General features: G+C 39.2%; 1 protein-coding gene across 1 annotated transcript in view; it reads left to right on the top strand.

Annotated features, from left to right (window-relative positions):
* adamts3 (ADAM metallopeptidase with thrombospondin type 1 motif, 3) overlaps positions 1 to 22,618 on the top strand; it is a 148,423-nt gene that overhangs the window by 4,315 nt on the left and 121,490 nt on the right. Inside the window, exon 3 of the mRNA XM_065947669.1 lies at positions 2,282 to 2,721. Coding sequence (XP_065803741.1) covers positions 2,282 to 2,721 — 440 coding nt within the window. The remainder of the gene's footprint in view (positions 1 to 2,281; positions 2,722 to 22,618) is intronic.

Here is a 22,618-nt window from a genome sequence, read left to right as displayed (position 1 = left end):
TTTGGAAAAGATCAAAAGAAAATCAATTTAAAGAAATCTTTTCTTTTTCCTTTTTCTTGGTGCTGGTAATCAGTCTTGAGATAAGACCTGGGCCTCTTTAGATTTAAGCAGAGTAAATGCCAAAAGAGCTGTCTTAAGTCTTCTTCGTCCCACGTCTTCTGTAGCTTTTTATCTATAATGGTTTTGACATGTCTTCTGGGAAATATGTAACAGTTTCTTAAAAGTTACATCAGCCTTAGACATGTTTCAACATAGTCTTTCCGTATCAGTGTGAAACATCTAACTCTAAATCCTGTTTCCAGTAAGAGTCAAGTTAACTGGATTTATATGGGCCTACTATGAGAATACTTTGAGGTACAAAAACCTTTGGTCTTTTGCATGTTCACGGCCAAAGTGATCTGAAGGCACTTATCTTCTTTTAGGGATAATGATGAAAAATATCCTTTATGCTTTCATATCTGTGAAAACTTTACAAGGGCAGTATGATCGAACCGATTTTCATTTCAAGTTAAACTATAACTATTATCATAAAATTTGCTGTATTTTATCTGTATGTTTTTTCCTCAAAAGCACTGAGAATGCATGTTTTTTTGTTTCTAAATCATATTTATTCAGAGTGTGCATAGTAGCTCTATGATTTCCAAAGCATGTCATTTCCTCAGGCATGTAATTTGAGTTTCACCACTGACACCTGTTTGAATCGCTTGTAGTCAAATCCTACAAGATAATTGCAAGGTTTCAGGATTCATGTAGCATTTTTTTAAGACCAAAGAGAAAATTTTGAATGGATCTGCCATCGGGCACATTTGAAAATGACAACAAAGCCTGAGTGGAAATGTCTTTTTAAAACATTGTGTTTCAAGGCCCACACATTTCCTGGCATGATTGAGGTGACCACAAATTAGCCAATAACCAAGGGCATGACGGGAAATTAAGCATCTGGTCAAGATTATACTGGTTAACCTCCATGCATTCCGTTTTTTGAGCTAAATTGTGTATTTAACGTAATTAGAGGCAGAAGTGTTTGTAGCAGATGGGCGGCTGTGGCTCAGTTGGTAGAGTTGTCACCTTGCAACCAAAAGGTTGAGGGTTCAATCCCCAGCTGGGCAACATGTCCAATGTGTCCTTGAGCCCCACATTGCTCCCGCTGCCTCAGTGTTGTACTTACTCTCTGATGTACATCACCTTGGATAAAAGCATCTGCTAAGCAAATTGTAACATTGTAGATGGGATGGCATGTCCCCTCCACCAAAATCTGACTGACCAATTAACCTAAACTATTATTGTAAGCTCAGTCAGGGGCAGTTCTTGCTGTATTTACACATCATATTATTTGGACTAGGGTTTATGGCATTTCAAGGTAAAACCCTTTAATTTGTTGGTAGCCTACTGGACACTTTTTAAGGTTAACATGTCATTTTGATTAATTTAAAGAATTAATCAAAGGTTTGCGCTGATGTTTTTTGAATATGGAAAACGGCTCTATGTAGGAATGAAGTATTTATCTGAGACCTCAAGATAAGTAGTTTAAATATATATGATAGTAAATACAGTATTGGTGACATTTCACAAGTTATTTCTCCAGCTGGGCCACCACATCACAGCATATTAAACCTCCAAAAAAGAAGGTCCTATACTCCCCCAGTATATCAGCCTACATGAGGCTTATGTTTTACATGCCTGGTTTCTCAGAGCATTCCCAGGTATTAACACATTTCCAGGCCCCACTACTTTCCTACTGTTGTAAACTATATAATTTAAGAAGGATTTTAGTGTTCTTGTGAACCAAGGGTGGCATAAGTAGGACTCACAGCCCCCAAAGCCCACATAGAAACACTAAATCTGTTTCTGTGTTTTGACTGTGTTTTTCATTTTCCAGTCCATTTGCTTTGGAGAGGAAATGAATAATTTGTTGCTCAGCTTGCAGCCCCCCTGTCATTTAGAGCCTGCTGAAGAGCAATGGAGACACTATTTTTTAATATGACACTGGCCTTATTCAGCTTTTTTACTGGATCTACTTGCCTGGTCTGTTGTTATATTTTTTTTAGAGGAGGAGACCGTTGCTTAAAGCATGAGTATTATTTGCTTATCTTTGCTTATTGGCAGTGTTGTTGTGTAAAAATCACTGGGTTTTAAACTGTGGGAGTTAACAAATTATATACAGAAACTTACTCTGGATGTGGGATGATTTTTGTGTTGATATTTCTCAAAACATATCCATTGAACCAACATGAAGTAATGGGCTATAATTTTTTGTTTTATCTGCTGATTTGTTCAACAGGCCAACTGAAGAGCCGACTGAAGGAATACGGCCTTGTCACTCCTTTCAGTACTGACTCCCACGGACACTACCTGTCACACCTTCTCTCGGCCACTCACAAGCAACGTGTCAAGAGGGAGGTAATTTCCTCTGCTAACAATGAACAGAAACTTTTCTTCAATATCACTGCCTTTGGAAAGGAGTTCCACCTCCGTCTGCGCCCAAACAATCGACTGGTGGCCCCTGGTGCAATGGTGGAGTGGCATGATGAGGTCCAGGGCTTCGGGAACAACAGCATTTATAGTTGGAATGATTCAAGTACAGGCGCCAACCAGACAGAATCCGCCACCGGGGCTGAGAGGATACTGCGCCGTGAGCTGCTAAAGACAGACTGTACCTTTATCGGTGACATCACAGACGTTCCCGGGGCCGCGGTTGCCATTAACAACTGTGACGGACTGGTAAGTCCTCTGCCATAAAACTCCTTCCTTTCCTTACCCCTTAAACTCTGTCCTTTCTCCACCAAAGTGCCATGACCTTATCAACTGACGCTAATGGATTTAAGATGTCTGTAACTCCTGAGTTCAGCCTTTCTTTACGTCAACACTTGGCATTTTTACTGCACATTGTTCTTAGAGATGTTCTTCAATCGGGCAGGCAGTATAGTAGCTCTTTGTACAGAAGTTTGTCACGGGTGAGCGGCCATCCATTGCACCCTCAGACCCAACGGATTCTCCCCCAACTTCTTCCCAACGTAAAACACAAGTTCCTTTTTTGCTCCACAATAGTCTGCAGTCCTATCCTCCCCATCACCCCTCATAAAACACTTGAGCAGTAATTGGGGAATGACCTGAGCCAAAATCTTTTAAAGTAGGCAAAGGGAACATCTCTGCATTAAAAAAACACACTCAAAAGGACAGGATGCTCTGTTATTTTGGATTCCTGAGAGGTATTAAGAAGAATTAAAATGTTGAAATGATTGTACTAGTGATACTTCATATTTTCTTTTGACAAAACTCTGCTCATGTGGGCTTTATTCCCTTGGAGGAGCAAGGTGTACTGCTTTTTACAACCTGTCCCTGCTGAAATGCATGAACAACCAACCTGTGGCTTCTTTCCCGACTCTAGATAGACTCTAGAGATAGACTCTCTCTATACATGTGCTTCCTTGTTACACATGCTGTGATGTAGCAAGAATAAGGTGAACCCCTGCAGAGCACATTTCACTTCCCTCTGAGATTCAACTCCTGAGGACACACACACAACACGCACATACACATATTCCTTAGAAAGTGCAGACTGTTAGGGTTTTGTATTCATGCTTCACAATGATTGAAGTCCATTAGACTCTTTTACTATCATCACATCCATGTGTCACTCTTTTAAGAGGCTGTGGACTTACGGGCGGGCGGCCCGGGTTCGAGTCCCACCTGTGGCTCCTTTCCCGCATGTCTTTCCCCACTCTCTCTCCCTGATTTCCAACTCTGTCCTAGCTCTCCATTAATGGCACAAAAAGCCCAAAAAGCAATTCACAAAAGATATTCACAGTGCCGGTGCCCGAATGGTTAGTTTGCTAGCCCCAAGTACCGAGGCTGTTGTCTTCAGTGGGCCCAGATTGGAAAAGCTTAACCAATAAAAGCGTGCTTTAGAAACTAAGATAGTGAACAATTTTGTGCCTTTATTGGAGAGACAGGGCAGTGGATAGAGTCAGAAATCAGGGAGAGAGAGAGTAGGGAAAGACATGCGGGAAAGGAGCCACAGGTGGGACTCGAACCCGGGCCGCCCGCCCGTAAGTCCACAGCCTCCACACATGGCGCGCGCACCAACCACTGCGCCACCAGCGCCCCAGATAGTGAACATTTTGAATATTTTCCAAATATCTACATTACCATTGTCATTATAAGCATGTTAGCTTGCAGATGTTAGTGTTTAGGTAATACACTGTAAGCATAAGGGGTGCATTGTGTCGTTTGGAAAATCGATTGGAAAATCTAGGCATGTTCAACTACTGAGATGCTGAAAATTGTGATATTTTGTAACCTACAAAATATCAGCATGCCAGCATTGTCATTATGAACATGTTAGTGTTAAGCTTAAAGCACCAGGTTATCTTAGTAGAACCTCAAAATGCCATATGACTACTAACTGACCTGTAATGGATGGAAGACCGTGGAGGTTTAGCCTATAGCATGATGACATCGGCTTCATTAGTGTAATACTTGTTATTGGGATAAATAAATTGTTTAGTTGCTTAGGGTTTTTTTTTTGTCATTATAAATACATGAAGTAAAATGTACCCTATGGCTTTTATCTCATAGTCACCAGATACAATTTATTGTACCATGTTTGGCATTGCCATTGAATCTTTTTGGAATTACTGTCTACCGAGGAATTTTGTAAAGGTTTATATTCTGCAACACCAAGTGTAGAATATTCAAAGGCTACAAATCAAAGGCAGCACTTGCTAAAGCCGTCCCTTCAGGACCTCTTAAAAGAGTGACACATGGATGTGATGATAGTAAAAGAGTCTAATGGACTTCAATCATTGTGAAGCATGAATACAAAACCCTAACAGTCCACACTTTCTAAGGAATATGTGTATGTGCGTGTTGTGTGTGTGTGTCCTCAGGAGTTGATTCTCAGAGGGAAATGAAATGTGCTCTGCAGGGGTTCACCTTATTCTCGCTACATCACAGCATGTGTAACAAGGAAGCACATGTATAGAGAGAGTCTCACAGGCAGGTGTGGGAGTGTGAGGTTTTGATAAAGCTACAGGCAAGTAAACCTGCAGTGTGTGTGTTATATTTACCAGCCTAAATATCATGAGGTCGTGGGAGGAGAGTTACATGAAATACTGGCTGACTTCTTGGAAATTTAAACATGTTGATTCTCAAGAAGAAAGTTGACGTGTTGTGTTTAGGGATAAGAATGAAACTGAAGCCAACCCTCATATGATGTCAGACAAACGACATGCAGCAATTTTTCCAAGGCAGGCAATAATCTATCTTTCTAACAATGCAGGAAATCACATTCTCATGGCTTGGTGAATTACAGTAACAATGATGAGAATTTCAAAAGATACGTTAGAATGTTTTTTTTTTTACAGAAAAGCTCTCAACTTAAGGTGCTTGCCTCTTTAAGCTAATTTGAGCTTTCTCTGAGGTGCTTTTCAAAATGTTGGTTAAAAAGTACATATCAGACTGCCTTTGGTTATTACATCAAGAAATAAAAAAATGTCCAACCTCAACAATAAATTTGAAAAGGAATATATAAATACTGTACTATATTACATTCATCTTATTAATTCTATCTTTGACTATATATGATATGAGGACATATTTGGATATTATATTTGATGTGTATGCAACATAGGCCTATATCTGGGCACATTATACTACATGAGGCAAATACAGACTCAGTATTTGACCTGGCATGAAGCATATCAAAAATGTCCAGATATGATCCAGATTTGGACCCAATACTGAGTCGATATATTTCAATACATGACATGAGGACATATTTGGATATTATACTTGGCGGATTTCGCTTGAAGCCTTTGGCTCAATCTTAAAAGATAAAATACGCAAGACAATTGGACAGTGCCTGTGTTTCTGATTTGTAATCCGTGATCAAGATTCTGCACTTTATTTGTAAATCAATTTGCACATTGTAAATCGTTGTTCTCTCCTAACTTATTGTTTGTAAACTGTCTCTTTATCATGTAATGCTTTTTATGACGTGTGCTGCTGCACTCTTGGCCAGGTCACCCTTGTGAAAGAGATCCTGATCTCAATGGGTTTTTTATCTGGTTAAATAAAAAAATAAAAATACTTGATGTGTATGCAATATAAGATATATTGGGGCACATTATACTATATGAGGCAAATACGGACTCAGTATTTGACCTGGCATGAAGTATATAAAAAATGTCCAGATATGATCAGATTCTGCAAGAAAAAAATAAAACCAACTCCGGATTATGGGTTGTTTAGCGCAGTGAAACCTAATGGAGTTAATTTGTCATTGCTCACATAAAACGGTATTATGAAGTGTTGAGATCACACTGTACCAACTGAACCAATTTAGAAGCAGAGAACTCTTGGTAATATTATCGTACAGTCCAACTTGTCATGGGCAGGGGCCAACAGGGGCCAGTGCCCCTGTAACACCGAGCTTGGTCCCCCCTGTGGCCACCCCTCCAAAAAGGAGTGAACATACACAGTATTTGACTCAACAACCGGATTCACAATCTAGTATTGAATACTGTTACTGAAACAAATATAAATCATGACATTTTATGTTGTGGTATTTAATGATGTGCGCTATTTTTGGCATAATATATATATATATATATATATATATTTTTTTTTGCTGTTGGAGTTGGATGCTGCTCGGTTTTTCAGTTAATACAAGGGTTCCCAAACTTTAACGGTGCTAGAGAGCCCCCATTGTCACTGGAAGGGACAGCCATGCACACCATCGGCCTCTCTCCACTGGCATTAGAGCAACACACAACAGCCCAAAAACCATAATGTTATTTTTGTAATTTATTGCAAGAATTGTGAGATGCAGAACACACGTAATCTCTTGTTATTTTCATTTAGCAAATTCTTGAGCTTGACTGCTAATGTCTCAATAATTTCAGTTTAAAAATATATATCATTATACCTATTATTTCAACAGACAACAAAGTTTTGTTTCTGATTCTTAACCTTTTTGAAAAGCTGCTTTTAATGATTTATAATGTTGATTAATTGAATGTCAAATCCACAGAGGGGAACTGACAGACTTCAACCACTCCATTTTTCTGTATTGAACGAACTGTAGCCTCTCTGTGTGAACTTCTTAATACAATGTCTAAAAATATTACAATAGACACGTCAAGGACATGTCCCAAACACAGATAATGCCGCTGTGACCTTTTGAGTCTCTTCTGAGCTCTGCAAGATTCGGCCGTTTCCTTTGATAGGAGCAGGAGGAAGCAGTTCATCACTTGGGCAGGTTCAATCTCTCTAAGACATTAATAGCTGAACCTTGTTGGGGATTGAGGGCCGAGAGGGGGCCACACAGGATGTAAACGTTTGGCTTTGTGAAGACTGTTTAGGCAGGATGTCACTTTGAAGATGCCAGTAGCCATCAAAGGTCGGTCGCCCTGCTCAGTGGACAGCTGATTTGAAAAGACTGCAGCTACCTATAACACTGTATGATGTCAGACAAAAATGAATCATTCTATTGTTTTTTCATTCACGGGTGTTAATGGTTTCTGGCACTTCACTTTTCAGAATCAAATTTTATATTTATCCTCTTAGGGAGTAGTTTCTACGAAGACTCATCACAATGGAATGCCTATTTCTGTGAAAATGTAAAGCTCTGTTGCAAGAGGAAACAGCTATTTATGGATATATTGTTCTACAATTCTACAATTCACTTAGACGCTTTTATTCAAAGCGACGTACATCAGAGAGTAAGAACAAACACAAAGCATGGCTCTAGAGAGGAGGAATCAACGTCAGTAAATGCAAACAAACAGCTTTAGGTTTGTTCAGACACACAGGTGCTCACAGGCAGCGCACAGAGACAAAGCACAACATCGACAGCTGTTCCTGAGAGTTCTAATCAGCATCAAAATCATCCTAAATAACATAATTTGTCAATATAAAACGGTAGCAGCAATTTTTTTTTACAACTTTTCTTGTCACTTTTATGTTTGGAATTATTTTCTACAGCCAATATCACAAGAAGACTATATATACTTAAAAGTGCTACAATCTGTTACAACAGGAACCAACATGAATTTGTATATTTGTGGACATACACTGAAAAATCAATTTCACCTGCTTTGCTGCTAATGAAAGCCACAACAGGCGCACTGAAAAGGCAAAATCAAGACAACCTAAAAGGGGAATGGATTTGCGTGTAGTGGCCAAGGACAATTTTGCTCTTTGATTATTTTCTAGTTTTGTGTTCTACTAGTGTCCTTGTTGTCACTACTGGTCTGGCATCAACCCAGCAGCAGGACTGGTATCTGCTCCTTTGTTGGAGAAGGAACAGGAGGACCACTACCTGAGCCTTACAAAATTACCTTCAGTATGCTACCTGCGTGCCCCTTTCTAACTGTTTGCATAAGGGCCAGATGTCCTTTAGTGGTACATGTACACAGAGCCAAGCACAGTGCAAACTGGTTGCCATTTTCCAGGGAACACCAGAATTGGCTGGCCTGCCATTGGCGGCCCGTTTTTGTGGTGATATTTAAGCTGCCTGTAACATAATCCAGCACTACGGATTTGGTGGTGGGTAAGTGATGGTCTGGGGAGGCATATTCTTGTGGGTCTCACAGAATTTCACGTCATAGCCAACAGTACTCTGACTGCTGGTAGTGATTGTCAGACCTCATGTTGGTGCAGTGGGCTCCAGTGCAGGACAATACCCAGCCTCATGTGACCAGAGTGTGTAGGCAGTTCCTGGATGATGAAGGCATTGTTGCCATTGACTTGCCTTCTTGTTCAAATTACCTAAATCCACCTGAGCACCGCATCAAGCACAGCATGCCCAGGAGCTCACTAATGCCCTGATCCAGACCTGGGGGAATATCTTCAAGGACACCATCTGCCGACTCATCGGGAGCATGCCTAGATGTCGGTGTTGTTTTGGATTCAGTCATTTCTGATAAAAAAGAGATAAGATCTGATTTAACAACCATTATTGGAAACTCTCAGATATGTACCGTTCACTGATTGACAACACAAAATATAATACATCTAGTTTTAAAAACAACTGATTCAGAAGGATGTGACTTCATGGAAGTCGTGTTATTATATACCACTGAGGAGAGTTAAAGCAGGATAAAGTTAATACTGCTTTTGGAACCTTTAAACCCACTCATGGGAACATAGTCAGCAACTCAGTTATGCTTTCTCCCAATTTTTTCAAACTTTTTCTGGAGGCAAGCTCAAAGGATCAGCATCATAAAACCTTTATTTACTGTAAACTAAAATGAACAGGACTCATCTCTAATGGAAAGTAAAAGAAGACTTCAGTGTTTAAAGACACAAAGTTAAAATAAGATCGATATCTTTCGATTTATTTCTGCCTTTCAAAGAATGCGTTTGATTTGGAAAATCAGTTATGGAAATCAATATGACTAACCTCCACTTTGAAATATACTCTACAAACTAGAATATTGTCCTTTTTTTTAAAAAACACGATAACCTTTTCTCCTTACATTGTTTGCAGCATTATGCAAAGCATAGGGATGCAGAGCTCCACATCAAACACTCACCAAAGCAGTTGTTGCTGATGAAAAAGCCTGTCTTTGAGGGCCAGTGCTCTTTGATCTGAAGTGGTAGCCCGAGCCCTCACTAGGTGTGTGTTTTACTGTTTCCTAATTATAGCCAGGCTGCAGTCTGGAAATCTTTACTGGAGTAGGCAAGCAGGCGGGCTGGCTGCTAAATGCTTATGAGGCAGATACTTCCTCTGCCTCAGCAGCAGCAGTAGCAGTGTGGGGGTGTGGTGAGGGTGATCTGTGCTGGCCTGTGTGGGAGACAGCCTTCATACTGCAAGCATGTCAAAATAAAAACAGGGAGAGGGGGTTTCCTGATGAAAGTAGATGGAGCATATCATCGCTGATCTCTGCTTCTTCCTCGTTTAGGCTAACATTTGCAGTAGAAAAAAAAAAATCTGGCAGTAAACATTGGGAAGATTCCAATATGGTTCAAAGCGGTGTCTGTCAGCACTAGCACTTTCTTAAAAGTTCATTAGTCCAAATAACGATGGGACCTTTGTTACAAATCTGTAATTTCTTTGTATCTTGTAAAAATGTTGGAATTCTTATAAAGCAGTTGCATCACAGTGCCGAGGGACAGGGTCAAACTGGTGGGCAAATGTAGAGAAGACTTTGCCCTTTATGGGCTAGTGTTCTAGCTCTAGGCCAAACCTGCACTCTTGAAATATACTGCCCTAAGTATGTGATACTACAAAGTTTAAACGGTGATGTTAAATTGATATTCATATAAAAACTCAAGCACTTACCGGTAAGTCTGACGATCAAACTAAATCTGGTGAGAACAAGTGAACAACCATGGGCAAGACTTGTTTTTTGGTTCTTTGTAATCCAAGACACCTGTTTGTAAGACTTTATGAAATGCAGAAACACTGTTTGTAGAAGAATTTGTACATAAAATCCTTGATAATGATTACCCACATGAACCACCAGATTGCTTTAGCAGTAAGAGGATTGCTTCTAGTCATGTAAGCACTGCACTGTTTCTTGTTTGCTGTGGTCATGTGATCATTTACCTGGAAGCCAGTTCATTTAAACATTGCATGAAAACTGAACCCTTATTATTTGTGCTTGGAAAACACTGATTGCTCATTTTTTGCTAGCTTTGGCTAATGTTACACTCTCAGCAGGCTACACTGATGCCTTTACCCTATCTTCACCAAATACTCAGAAGTCAATTCTTCTTCTCTTTCAGCTCCTTGACTATTTTGGAGAAGAAGGCACTTATGTATTTTTAGTAGTGCTGATGAATGATTAATCATAGTAGGAGGTTAGGAAGTTTTGAATATGGCCAAACCTTGATATCACATTTTAGGCTGCATCCGAGGCATTTTCTCTACAGGTATTGTAACAACTATGGCATGTAACGATCAAGGAACAGTTGAACAAGCTTGTATTAGTCCAAAGTCTTTAAAGCGTGGACTGTCTATAAAACTTCTGCCGGGTTGGGAAATAATGGTTCCATGAAAGCACTGGCTTCTGTTTATGGGATATAATGACAGTGTTAGTTCTCCGAAACACACCTGGTATGTATGGAGTTTTTTTTTTGTGACAGGACAGTGGTTTTACAAGTACAGTAGGTCCATCGTAAACAGTCAAGAGGAGGGACTCTGAGTAGAACTGTTTGTATGAAGCTTGTTTCTTTTTCATGTGCATGAAACATACATCACATGACTCATTGAAATAAGTATGAGCGCAAATATTGAAGGAATGTGACTAATGTTGAGACATAGATGTATACTTTATCATTCCCATCCTCCTCCTCCTCCTCCTCCTCCAAGTTCATGTCCAGCCCTCCCACGTGTATACTCATGGGCTCACAGGGTTGCCTTGTCACAGAGTTGAGGGTTCACATTCTGCAGATATTTTATTGTGGAGTTGTTACCCTGAAAGGCAAAAAGGGGAAAGCTTCTCATGTATTTTCGGACTTGAGGACTCATAGTCTCTGTGTCTGTTTTTTGTCCAGCTATGCAGAGCAGCAGAGAGGATGAAGAGGAGGATATATTAATGATCTGCTTCTATAAAGGATTTAAAGTTAGTAACAGAGAAAGCCCAATGCCCCCCAAAACATCAACGTTTAAATTCTTCATCTTAAGAGGTATATAATATGTTCAACCACCAGTGAGCTTGAGTTTAGAAGTTCAATTGATGAAGGTCTGGTTCTAACCTATAATGTAACCCTATCCCTATTTTAATGTCATCTGGGACACAGCACCTCAGACACCAGCAATAACTAACAGCATTGTTGTCACCAAACACTGGTAGTCTAGAAATGGCTATAACAGAATCTTGATGTCTTTGGTCTCTGTGTTTTTCTTTTGGGCCACAGTCATGTCTACCTCAGCATGAATAACACTTGTGATCCCTTGAGTTGTGAACATATGCAACATTTTGTTTTGATTAAATACCAGCTGAGGCTACTTAGATATTTTCTGTTATCCAAACGTGTGATATGGTACTTATGAGCAAAGGCTAAGATGAATGTTTCTTAAACATCTATATGTTGTCATTGTGAATGTGTTAGCATGCCGACAAAAGCAAACTGTAGAAAGTTAGCATGCTAATATGGAAAACGTGTTGATTATTATTATGGTTGACAGAATTCTTGCATTGTTTTTGAGTATATAAGCGTCCTGAGAGAAGCAAAAACTGGAAAATGCAAAAAGTAAAATTGCTAAAGGAAGATGTTTTCTGAAAGCTGGTTTTGTATTGAGCATGTTGCATGCTCAACATTAGCACTAATTAACAAATGTCAAAAAATTAACATGCTAAGCTAAGACGGTAGAAATGGTAAATATGAATGCCAAACAGCACATTAGCTTGTAATCATAAGCATATTAGCATGCGGACATTTGCATTAAGCATAATGAAGCTTCCTTAGCACAGTCTCACTGAGCATCTCATGAAACTTTTTTTTGCTTGTGTAATAATTCTTCTTAGATGAATAATGTGTGCACAAAGGTTTTGTTTACTTAAAGGCATTCAGTTGTATACATATCTGATATGTTTTCTTGTTATTCATCATTCATTGAGTGTTTCTGTTTGTACACTCGTTTATTACAACTTCACTAACACAATGTCAGCTAAGAGATGTTTTACTTCATCATACCATGACTTTCCATGCTTTTTCTCATCCACAGCGGGTAAAGGATTTACTGTGCAACGGTGTGATTATTGGGGAGGTAGACCTATTTCATTGACCAAGTTAGAATCCCAAATTCTGATTCTGTAATCTGACAAGGTTAACATTTCTAAAAATAACTCAGTAATGAATATCAAACCATACATGAGGGATTATGGCACAGGAAACGGTTATCGGAAAGCTGTGATTCAAGCTACACTCTCTCAAAGCTGTTTCAGGAGTCAAACAATGGAGGAGTGATTGGCTATACAGCGACATTTAGGCATGACAATGGATTTTCAACACTCATGCCACAGCTGATTATGAAGAAAATATACTCTAAGCACCAGATCAGATGCTTAGAGGTGGTATATTAATAAACTCAAATTGGAATAGGGACATATATAAGTTGAAAACGGCCTCCATCCTTATTGTTGTTGCATGGCAGGACAGTTCACAATTTTTGATCCTAAGGATAGACTTCTGAATGATTTTGCGACGCATGCCCCGATGTGGCTCAGAGCTGCTGACAGGTTTTTTCAATTTCTGCTGATTACCGAAAATCAGATCTGGGTCACATGTGAGCAGAGAAAATAAGATCAGACTTCTGTGCACTCTCAGCTGCAGCTTAAAGTGCATCTCTGTTCCACCATCTACCAGCTTTTGTTTCATCTCGACAAACAAACTGTAAGCTGTCTGGAAATACCTTAAAGCAAACATGAAGTGATGCTGAAGCCTCGCTCATTTGTTTCCATGATGCCGGACAGCTGGGACAAAACCTTTGCTTACCCTGCGGTGCTTGAAAAAGATTTTTCTTCTCAGCAGACATGCCACAATCCAGTGCTATATACAGACAGACAGACAGAGGCATATCTGACCCGAGAACAAAACCGACACCATGGCCCTTTCCGAATTGTCACAGTTCAGTAGGCAGTACGTACTTTTCAGTAGGGAGTTTCAGTATACTGAACTTTCGTGGTCATTCAGTATGCATTTTTTGGGTCCACCTCAGGTCTGACTGTTGTTATTAACCTTTACCTCGCTGCCGGCTCTGTGAAACTTGGCCACCTCTTAATGTGTGTCATGTTACATAATCGACTTTGCCAGCCAACAGGGTGAGGTACTGCTGTGTCTGCGGCGTGTGAGACTCGCAAGAGTAAACAGTCTGCGGGCCTGATGGGTAATGCATCAGTTAGTGTATCCTTCCAGAGTAAAAGATTGCCTGTTTGAGGACATTTTTACCCTCAAGATCCCAGTAGAATTTAAAAATGTTGCTGCAATTCACTGGGAACTCCTAAGTGAAATGAGCCCTTTTTGAGTCGATCCAAACAAAAAGCTGCAACTTGTTTCATACTATTACAAATATGTGATCCAATTTATTTCTCTGCTTGCCTTGTGAGTCAACATTCATGACAATGAAAAAGACTCTTCATTGGAATAAGCCAGGCTTTAAAAAAAGGTTGATGTGTCTTGCAAGGCACGAGAAATGACCAAACTTCAGCCCACACACTTAGAAGAGCCAACAAAAGGTAACACTGTCATAGTCGGTAGTTATTTTGGCAACTTCTTTAATAACACATGCAGAATGTATACTTGAAATATAAAGACGAGAGTTATGTTCAATGTTTTATGCCCTGAGAAGCACTCACAGGAAATATAGGGCTATGGCACAGAAATCAGATAATCAGATGTAAAAAGAGCAGGTTGTTTTGAATGTGATGCAGAAGCCCCATGTTAGTACTGGAGAAATCCCTACATTTACAAAAAAAAATGACTTTAAGGCTTTATTGGTTTAAAAACAATATTATTTTTTCTGCTTAGACTGTACCTGCTGGAACTGCTTCCCAGTAGCCCTCTTACATTCAGTCTTTTTAGCTGTTATAAACCACATTAAAGATCTATTTCCACTGATGGTGGGTTGGGATATGTTTAATGGAACATCATAAATCACTCTGACAACTGATTTGAATATCGGCCCATAACTATTGCATTTTTTCTTTGCTATTCACCTGTCTTTAAACTCTGTCGTCTACCATATTTGGTTTGGCTTTTACTTCTATCACAAAAGGTAAAGGTGTCACAACAAGTGTACTTTAAAAGAGCCGACAGGGGAGTAGTGAAGGGATAACTGGTAGGTGTCTTGGGTGTGGGAGTGAGGAAGTTATTTGGAAGGAAGGTGGGAGGCAATCAGGCAGGCAAAAGACTGAACTAGAGCTGAATGTTGGCACATAAACAAACTATATATGGCACAACAATCTTTCAAGGACTGACTGTCCGTGCAGGGTACTTGTTGGAGGTGGTGAGTGCTTGATGGCAGGCAGGTGTGTTGATTGCAGATCCAGGGCAGGTGTGCAGAGAGTTCAAGTGACAGAACCCAAGAGAGGAGGGGGGAACCAAAACACACCGTGTGCTCCACACTCACACTAGAGATCCTGAAAAGAAAACAACACTAACATGCAGACCAATGTTAGGGAGAAGTGACTGTGATAACTTCATTTACCTTCTTAAATCTTGCATATGTCTGTCTTTTCTTTAAGCCTTTTTTGCTTTTTTGCCTGCTTTTTTATTGATTCCTGTGCAGTAAAAAGACAATGCAACAAATTTTACCAGACTTTTTCCGACAGATGGATCTATTTACAATTAGTCTCCATTGTCTGAATTTAGAACTGGATCCATCGAGTCTACAGAAAACATTTATTGTAGAATGTTGTAATTTACCAATCAGAATGGAATATTCAACACAGCCATGTGTAAGGTTCAACAGTGTGGTTCCGGAAGTGAAAATACCATTAATTTTCTCCATAGCCGATTTGATTATTAGCCATAATGTCATAACTATCCAATGTAGAATTATGTGTGAAACGATGGTATATGATCCTGTAGAAGACACAAATTCATATAATGTCTACCTTGTGACATACTTTTTCTCTGTTTTTCAATGCCATTTTTGTGCCAAATCACGTACTATAGGCATGAGAATAAGGGTAGCTGGTTGTCTTGGTTCCAGGCTTGACTTAAGGATTTTGTGAAATGCCAATGGAGGATTTGAACGGGAAAATTTACTTCCGGAACCAGAGCCGCAGAAAAAGTGGGCAGTCACTGTTGTGCTCTATTATAATGACATATTGAACGTGCGTTCATCTTATATGTCCGCCACAAGTGTCGCCTAAGAGGAAACATTTACTACACAGACATTGCAGGGTGAGAAAATGAGCAACAGTAATAAGGAAAGCAATTTTTTTTGCTTTTGGCTATGTGTGTTCAGTGATAAACTCTTGGCCTCAGAGACATAAAAGTGTATTATGGACATTCACAACCTCATATCTGAAGGAGAAAAAAAAGCTAAGAAAATATCCTATTTGATTAGAAAAAGAAAGTCAGCCAGTTCCTCTTTGCAATAAACTGCAGTGGGGCACAAGAGTTTTATTCACTAATAGTTCTTAATGTTCCTTGTTGACTCAGCCAAGGCTTGTTGCAGAGGCTTGACCCCAGAGCTGTTTGGGTATATGGTTTGAGGTGCAGGAGGGGTAAAAGATATGCACAGCCAAGCTATTTCTCTCCAGCAGCCGAGGGTTCAGCTCAGTGTGTGCTGCTTTTTATTTATATTTATGTGTTTAAACATTTTTAATCATGACCTATATAAACTTAAGAGGAGCCCACATTTTCTGTTGTCGTTACAGACAGACATTGAGAGCCTTTCATCGAGCATGGTTTTATTTAAAGTCTAGTTTGGACTACTCACCGCCTCCTCAAAGCTGTCTGCAAATGTTTGCTCTGTTTGGCGAAGTAACACAAAAAGGCAGAGCTGAAATAAACTCTTATATTGTTTCTGTATGTTTTACCCCTCTCTACCTTAAACTGTGAGCAAAAAAACTCTCCCTCTTTTCCTTTTACAGTCCGTCAACTTTCGAGCTATTTATCCTTAAAGTTTTTTAAGGATAAATTTAAGTCCACAAATCTTCTTAATCTGATGTTGAACGTTAAACACAGACATGCAAGAAAAGATGTGAATAAGAGTGTTTATGTTAATTTTTCCTAAGGACACGTCTTCATATTTTGCTGATTTTTGTTTATCACAGCATTCTAAAAAATAGCTTCTAATTCTACTCCGAGGGATTTAAGATTCTCAACTCCCCCGCTGCAAATCACAAGAAGTCAATGTGTGTATTTTTTCCCCCTAAAGATACTTTAAAGCCCAGCGGATGAAAATGGCAGGTAATGATGACGAAGGTTTGCTCACATTTTAGAAAGCAAACACACCTTTGAACAACACCTAGGGTGAAAGGTGGCAGTGTCCTGGCTGAATTCAGACCTCTTTTTCAACGTTGCAGTACCTCAACTTTTTTTTTTTTTAAACGAAAGCACGTTCATACCGACCTCCTTAAGAAGTTTAGACTGAAAGAGACTGTTTTTGAAAAACTGGAGCCCTTCAGCTGAATCCCATATGTTTTTCTTGGCAGAAGAGTGCTGTCTGCTTGGCTGAGGCTGATGTTGGGGATATTAAACTGATGGAACACAGGACTCTTGATCCCTTCTTCTGAGGCTTGTGTTTAGAGGCTCTGTCAGGCACCTGCCATTGTCTCCTCGATACTGGGAAACACAGAATACTGGGTGGTTACTTTTTTTACACAAACTATGGGATTGTTTCCAGATGAACACCCAAAAGACTTTTTATCTTTTCGACTTTCCCTCCCAGACACACAGTTTCCAGATGGAAATGCATTTCCTTCACGTTCTGTGTTTGTGAAAAGATCCCTTGATGATTATTTTAAGCAGTGAGGATTTCTGTTCTTGCCAGTCTCTTTGGACAATCATATGCATACTTCGTCTGTTGATTACATTTGAGCTTGTGCAGAGCATCTACGTGTTTTTATAGAAGATAGCCTCAATTTAGGTCCAACAACTATTTTTTTACAGCCCTCTCACCCAGAACTTCCACCAGATACGTGTGCATTGTGTGTTAGCTCCGCTCCGGTACAACTCCAAGCTCCCTGCTCCATTAACACCCAGGTTGTATTCTTATCGCAGCACAGAGCAAGACAGCTGGAGTCCCGAGACCAAGGGGTTGCCGTGGTAATTAGAGATTCACTCACATCAGTGCAAGATAATAAGATGTATGTGGTATAAAACCCTTATGAACGCATCAACAAGCACACAAACGGTCATTGTTCCCAACTTCAAAACGTGTGTTTTATTCTGAAAATAAACCGGATGTTTTAATGTTGGTTTTGTGTCCTAATTATCTTCATGGGTTTGAAAATTATAAGGATTATTTTCTTTTTTTAATGCGTAAGTCATTCTGGTGATAGTACTGTAAAAGTTAAGGTATAAGGCCCCTTAAAAGCTGGCATACATCAATGCAAAGTTTGTGATTAGATATCTGGCTTTTGCTGTCAAAAAGTCACTGTTATTTAGTAAGAGACAAAAAGAAACTTATTCCATGAATTGCTCCCTTTTGAGCAACAAAACGTTTTGACCAAATGTGGATTGTCTAAGTGGAACCTTGCAGTTACTTCCAACAGTGGCTCTAGTTGAAGAGTCACTGATAGCTTTCTGTTTGATGAAACTTACTAAGATATGCATTTACTAGGCTATTTTTGTTGAAAAGAGAGAAGTATATTGAGGATTTCTGAAATACTTTTCTGTTTTCCCTGTAAGATATACTTGATTCCTTGACTGTGGGAAAGGTAATGTGTTTTTACTCTTGTGTGTTGTGTTACTCTTGTCTTACAGCTTCGTTCACCGACTGGTATCATGCAAAGAATGTGTTGAACAATCAATTGAGCAAGGCACTCTACATCCTTGATTTCTCTGCTGCAATCTACTTATTAATGAGTCAAATTGGCTCTTTCTAAGTTCACCCCATTAGATACTATTTCAACCTTTTGTAGTGAGTTTTAGTGTATTTTGACTCCCCATTTGAAGATTTACTGTACTCTACGTACTGTATCATAATATTCCAACAAAAAAAAGTCATTTAAATCCAGTAAAAGATTTCATCCAAACACATTACATCCATACAGATCTATGGATTGCTTCAAATTTGCCACCACTGTTTCCGATTGACCACTGCATTTTCTGTAATGATTATTTTGTATTAATTATTCTTTCAACTGAGATACATTCAAATGGCGGCTGCAATCTGACATTTCAATTGACACCTCATTTGGCCAGTTACAACCTTCTATTCACTGTTCCCAGGCCTATAATAGCCAATGAGAGCCTGAGTTGACAGGAAGTACCTGCTCCTGTTCTGATGTATCAATACTCAGCTAATTGTACACGACTGTGACAATGACAGACATACTGTAGCCAATGACATTCTGAACATGAGTATATACTGCTTAAATCAATAATTCAGGTAGATTTATTCATGCAGACACCAAGGAGATTGATGAATTGTACAAAAGTTATTTTGAGAATTGCATTAAAAGTTTGAATAAGTTGATATTTTAACCAAGATAGGCTATGAGTCATGATTTATTTAGAGAAAATAGGCAATTTAACTGTGAAAATTGGCAGTTGATTGAGGCTCTTTGGAATGAATTGTCAAACATTGGACTATTGGAGATTCAAACTTAGTCAAACTCATCTCAATGAAAAAAGAAGACGCAACATATTGTATGCAAAGAAGCCAAGGATGACGACACTCAGTCAACATTGCTTTTGCTCTGCTGGGTGTGTATCCCCTTTTTCCCTGTAGTGCTGGCATCTTAAAGCTTATTTGCCTTTCTATCATAGACATGGCAGCAGACAGTGAAACAGAACCATTGTAGCCATGTTTCTCTATTTTCAATTTTTTTAAATGGAATAAACACAATAGCTTCAACATGGTCACAGTAGACAGGTATGGACATGATATGGCCCAACAGCATCATCAGCAATCTTTAAGATTCAGTTTGTTTTTTTACCGGCAAGAAAAAATATAACCTTAACCTAGATGTTGTCACTTGCTAAGGGCCTGAGGATTTATAGAGTCAGTTTTAGGGGTTTTGCATATCAAAGTTTTTAAAGGACTGTGTAAAAGCCGTCCATCTACCAGTTAAGCTGCTGTCCCTTAGGAACAGTTGTGGGTAGATTTTATAGGCTCTGAATATATGAGATTATTTGATAATCCACATGAATAAAACAGAATTTAATTATAACGTCTCCAAAGGTTTGTACAAAGAATTGAGTAAATTACAATAACAATGATCTGATTGTGTAACCTTGACCAACTCAGTTGGGATAGTTCTGATCTAAACATTCATAAACACTGACTTTTAAACAAAAGTCTTAAAAAGAATAACTATTACTAAAGTTTAATTAACATGAATATAAAAATGAAAAAAATAAAACTTTGTCTCTCTCTCTGCCACCTAGTATCACTCCCCTACTTCCCCTCACCAAGCATTCGCACAGAGCATTGTCACTGCAAACTGTCTGTTCCACACAGCTAGATATGTCTGACTATGTCATACTGAGTGACAGTCGATCAATATACATCCAGAAAAAAAAGTTAAAAGTAGTAACTGGTGTGTGCTGCACAGCTGTTGTGCTCTCAGTCCCACTGTGGCCAGGAGAGAGAGTGAGCGACAGAGAGGGGAAGCTGACAACACAAGCTGACAACACAAGCTGACAACACAAGTCATGTAGAAGCCGGATGATGGTAGTTTGTATAGAGACACTTGGATTGGCTAATTCAGCGCAAGATAACCTGGATTGGTTGTTTGCTTTGGATCGGATGAGTTTTTAAAAACATAGATAGATAGATAGATAGATAGATAGATAGATGAATGGAGAGACTTTATTGTCTGTTCCAACAGCGACAGAAATTCTCCTTTGACAATGATCTAACAATAAACACAACTTGCGTTAAAACACATTTTAAAAATGTCTGTTTTATATTGTTTAGGGTGGTTATTGCAGAGGGAAAGAAGGATTTTTTTTAGATGTTTTCAAAGGTCAAAGAGTATTTGTAACGTTGCCTGAAATCAGTACTAAATACAAAGGGACTGGTGCTCACTGACACAGATCAGACACTTTTTCATTTAAAGGGACAGTTCTATTTCATATTGTAAGTGATATGCAATGATCAACACTTTTTATAATAACCAAAATTCAAATGAAATACTGTTGCCTACAGTAGCTTTAAAAAACCCATATTATGCCCTTTTTGGGGTTTGTATATTTATATTTAATCTATGTACCTACTTTTGTACGTTCACAATAGCTAAAGTTCGAAAAAAGTGTCTGTTTTCATGTACTGCTCCTTCTTGCTCCCTCTACGCTCTGAATCCGTCAGCTACGCTCTGTTGAGCCCACACTGTTAGACCCCACGTGGGCCAAGTCTGCTCTGATTGGTCTGCCGATCCGCTCTGTCCTTATTAGTCAGTTGCTCAGCACGCTTCTCGGAAATTTCAACATGAGCTGCAGGGCTTGCTACAACGAGCCAACAGGCTTAGATCAGTGATCTCACACTGACAATGACGTGGGACTGACAAATTTTTATCGAGAGGGGCTAGAACCGAGCGTTACATGCAGCTAATGCTACAGCTAACAGGAGGAGGTAGGAGAAGCCACATTTCCGCAGACTTTGAATTTTTGCACATAGATGTGCCTAAACATGCACAGGACACTTGGAAAACACACTAAAGGGCATATAAAACCAGAAAAAGCATAATATGGGACCTTTAAAATAGAATGGATAATAAAAATGACGCTTTATTAAGTCATAATGCTTTGGAGGAAATGGTTACAGCTACTGTGACATGTCATCGAAAGCATTTCCATTGTAACAGAGCACTGATGCAGATGTTATCTGAAGTAAAGTTACAGATAAAAAACTTATCAGAGGACCCGGAATTGAGAGTGAATTATAATCTTATTATTTTCTTCATCTCTTTAAAAAAAAAAAGTACTTTTTTTATATAATTATTTTTCTTGTATTTTCAGGTCCAGGTACGTTCTCAGTGAATCAGCTGATAGAGTTTGTTGACTACAGGGTTGAATATTGAAATGGACCAGAAAACTGTCCAGAGCAGGCTATGAGTGATTTATTTTCCCCTCACAATGCAGTAATATGTCTGACTGATGAAATAAGCTCCGGAAATGTGCTCCTTGGGGATTCAAGGGATTGTGCGGCTCATGAACAAAGGACATACGTGATGTTGCATCTTTGTGGTTTTTGTTGTTGTTCACTTTGAAATCATCTTCAAGAGCAGATATGGCTGTAGATAAACTATATAGCTGTACTTCTTTGCAGTTCTTTCTCTCTTGCTTGTTTTAAGTCTCAGTGTTTCTGTTGTTCTTGCATTCTGCTGTGGTTAAGAAGCTTTTTGGACACGTTATTCATTTGATTTGTCACTTCCTCTGAGTCATGGAGGCTTCCAGGCGAAAGCACTAAACACCAGAACACACACACTGAAAGTTCTCTTACTCATGGGTAATTACTTAACCTTACTGCTGGGAATATGACCACTCAAGTATGTCCTTCAATATTTAATACCACCAGCCCTCCAAATGACTTGTCTTTATAAGGATGAGTGCGAGTAAGAGAAATTCCTTAATCAAATTGACTTGTTTTTATTTCTTCATGAATTTGTCCTGTATTTCCTATTTGAATCTGTATCTGTCACAGTAGCTTCTGTAACATACAGATGTGAATCTTGCTGAGATAACGACACATCTGGACTTTACTGATGCAACCCAAGAGCCAGAATACAAGATACCACTGACCTATTGAATATTTCTGCTTCATGGTCACTATTACAAAGAGCAATAGTTGTTGACTGGACATGACATTTCTAAAACCCTTTTCACACATACAGAAATCTCCTGAAAAACTCCGGAGATTTGGCTACCTGGAGGTGCGCAATGTGTGAACGCAAACAGCTGCATTTTTCGCGCGGTCCTTACCCCGAGTTTCTCGGGCCAGACCCCTCGTATTTTTTCCGCAGAAAATCCGAGTGAGCTGATG

The sequence above is a fragment of the Labrus bergylta genome, chromosome 2 (genome assembly GCF_963930695.1).
Source record: "Labrus bergylta chromosome 2, fLabBer1.1, whole genome shotgun sequence".
NCBI lineage: Eukaryota > Metazoa > Chordata > Actinopteri > Labriformes > Labridae > Labrus > Labrus bergylta.
The sequence above is the reverse complement of the archived record's forward strand: the minus strand, read 5'-3'. Positions and strand labels throughout refer to the sequence as shown.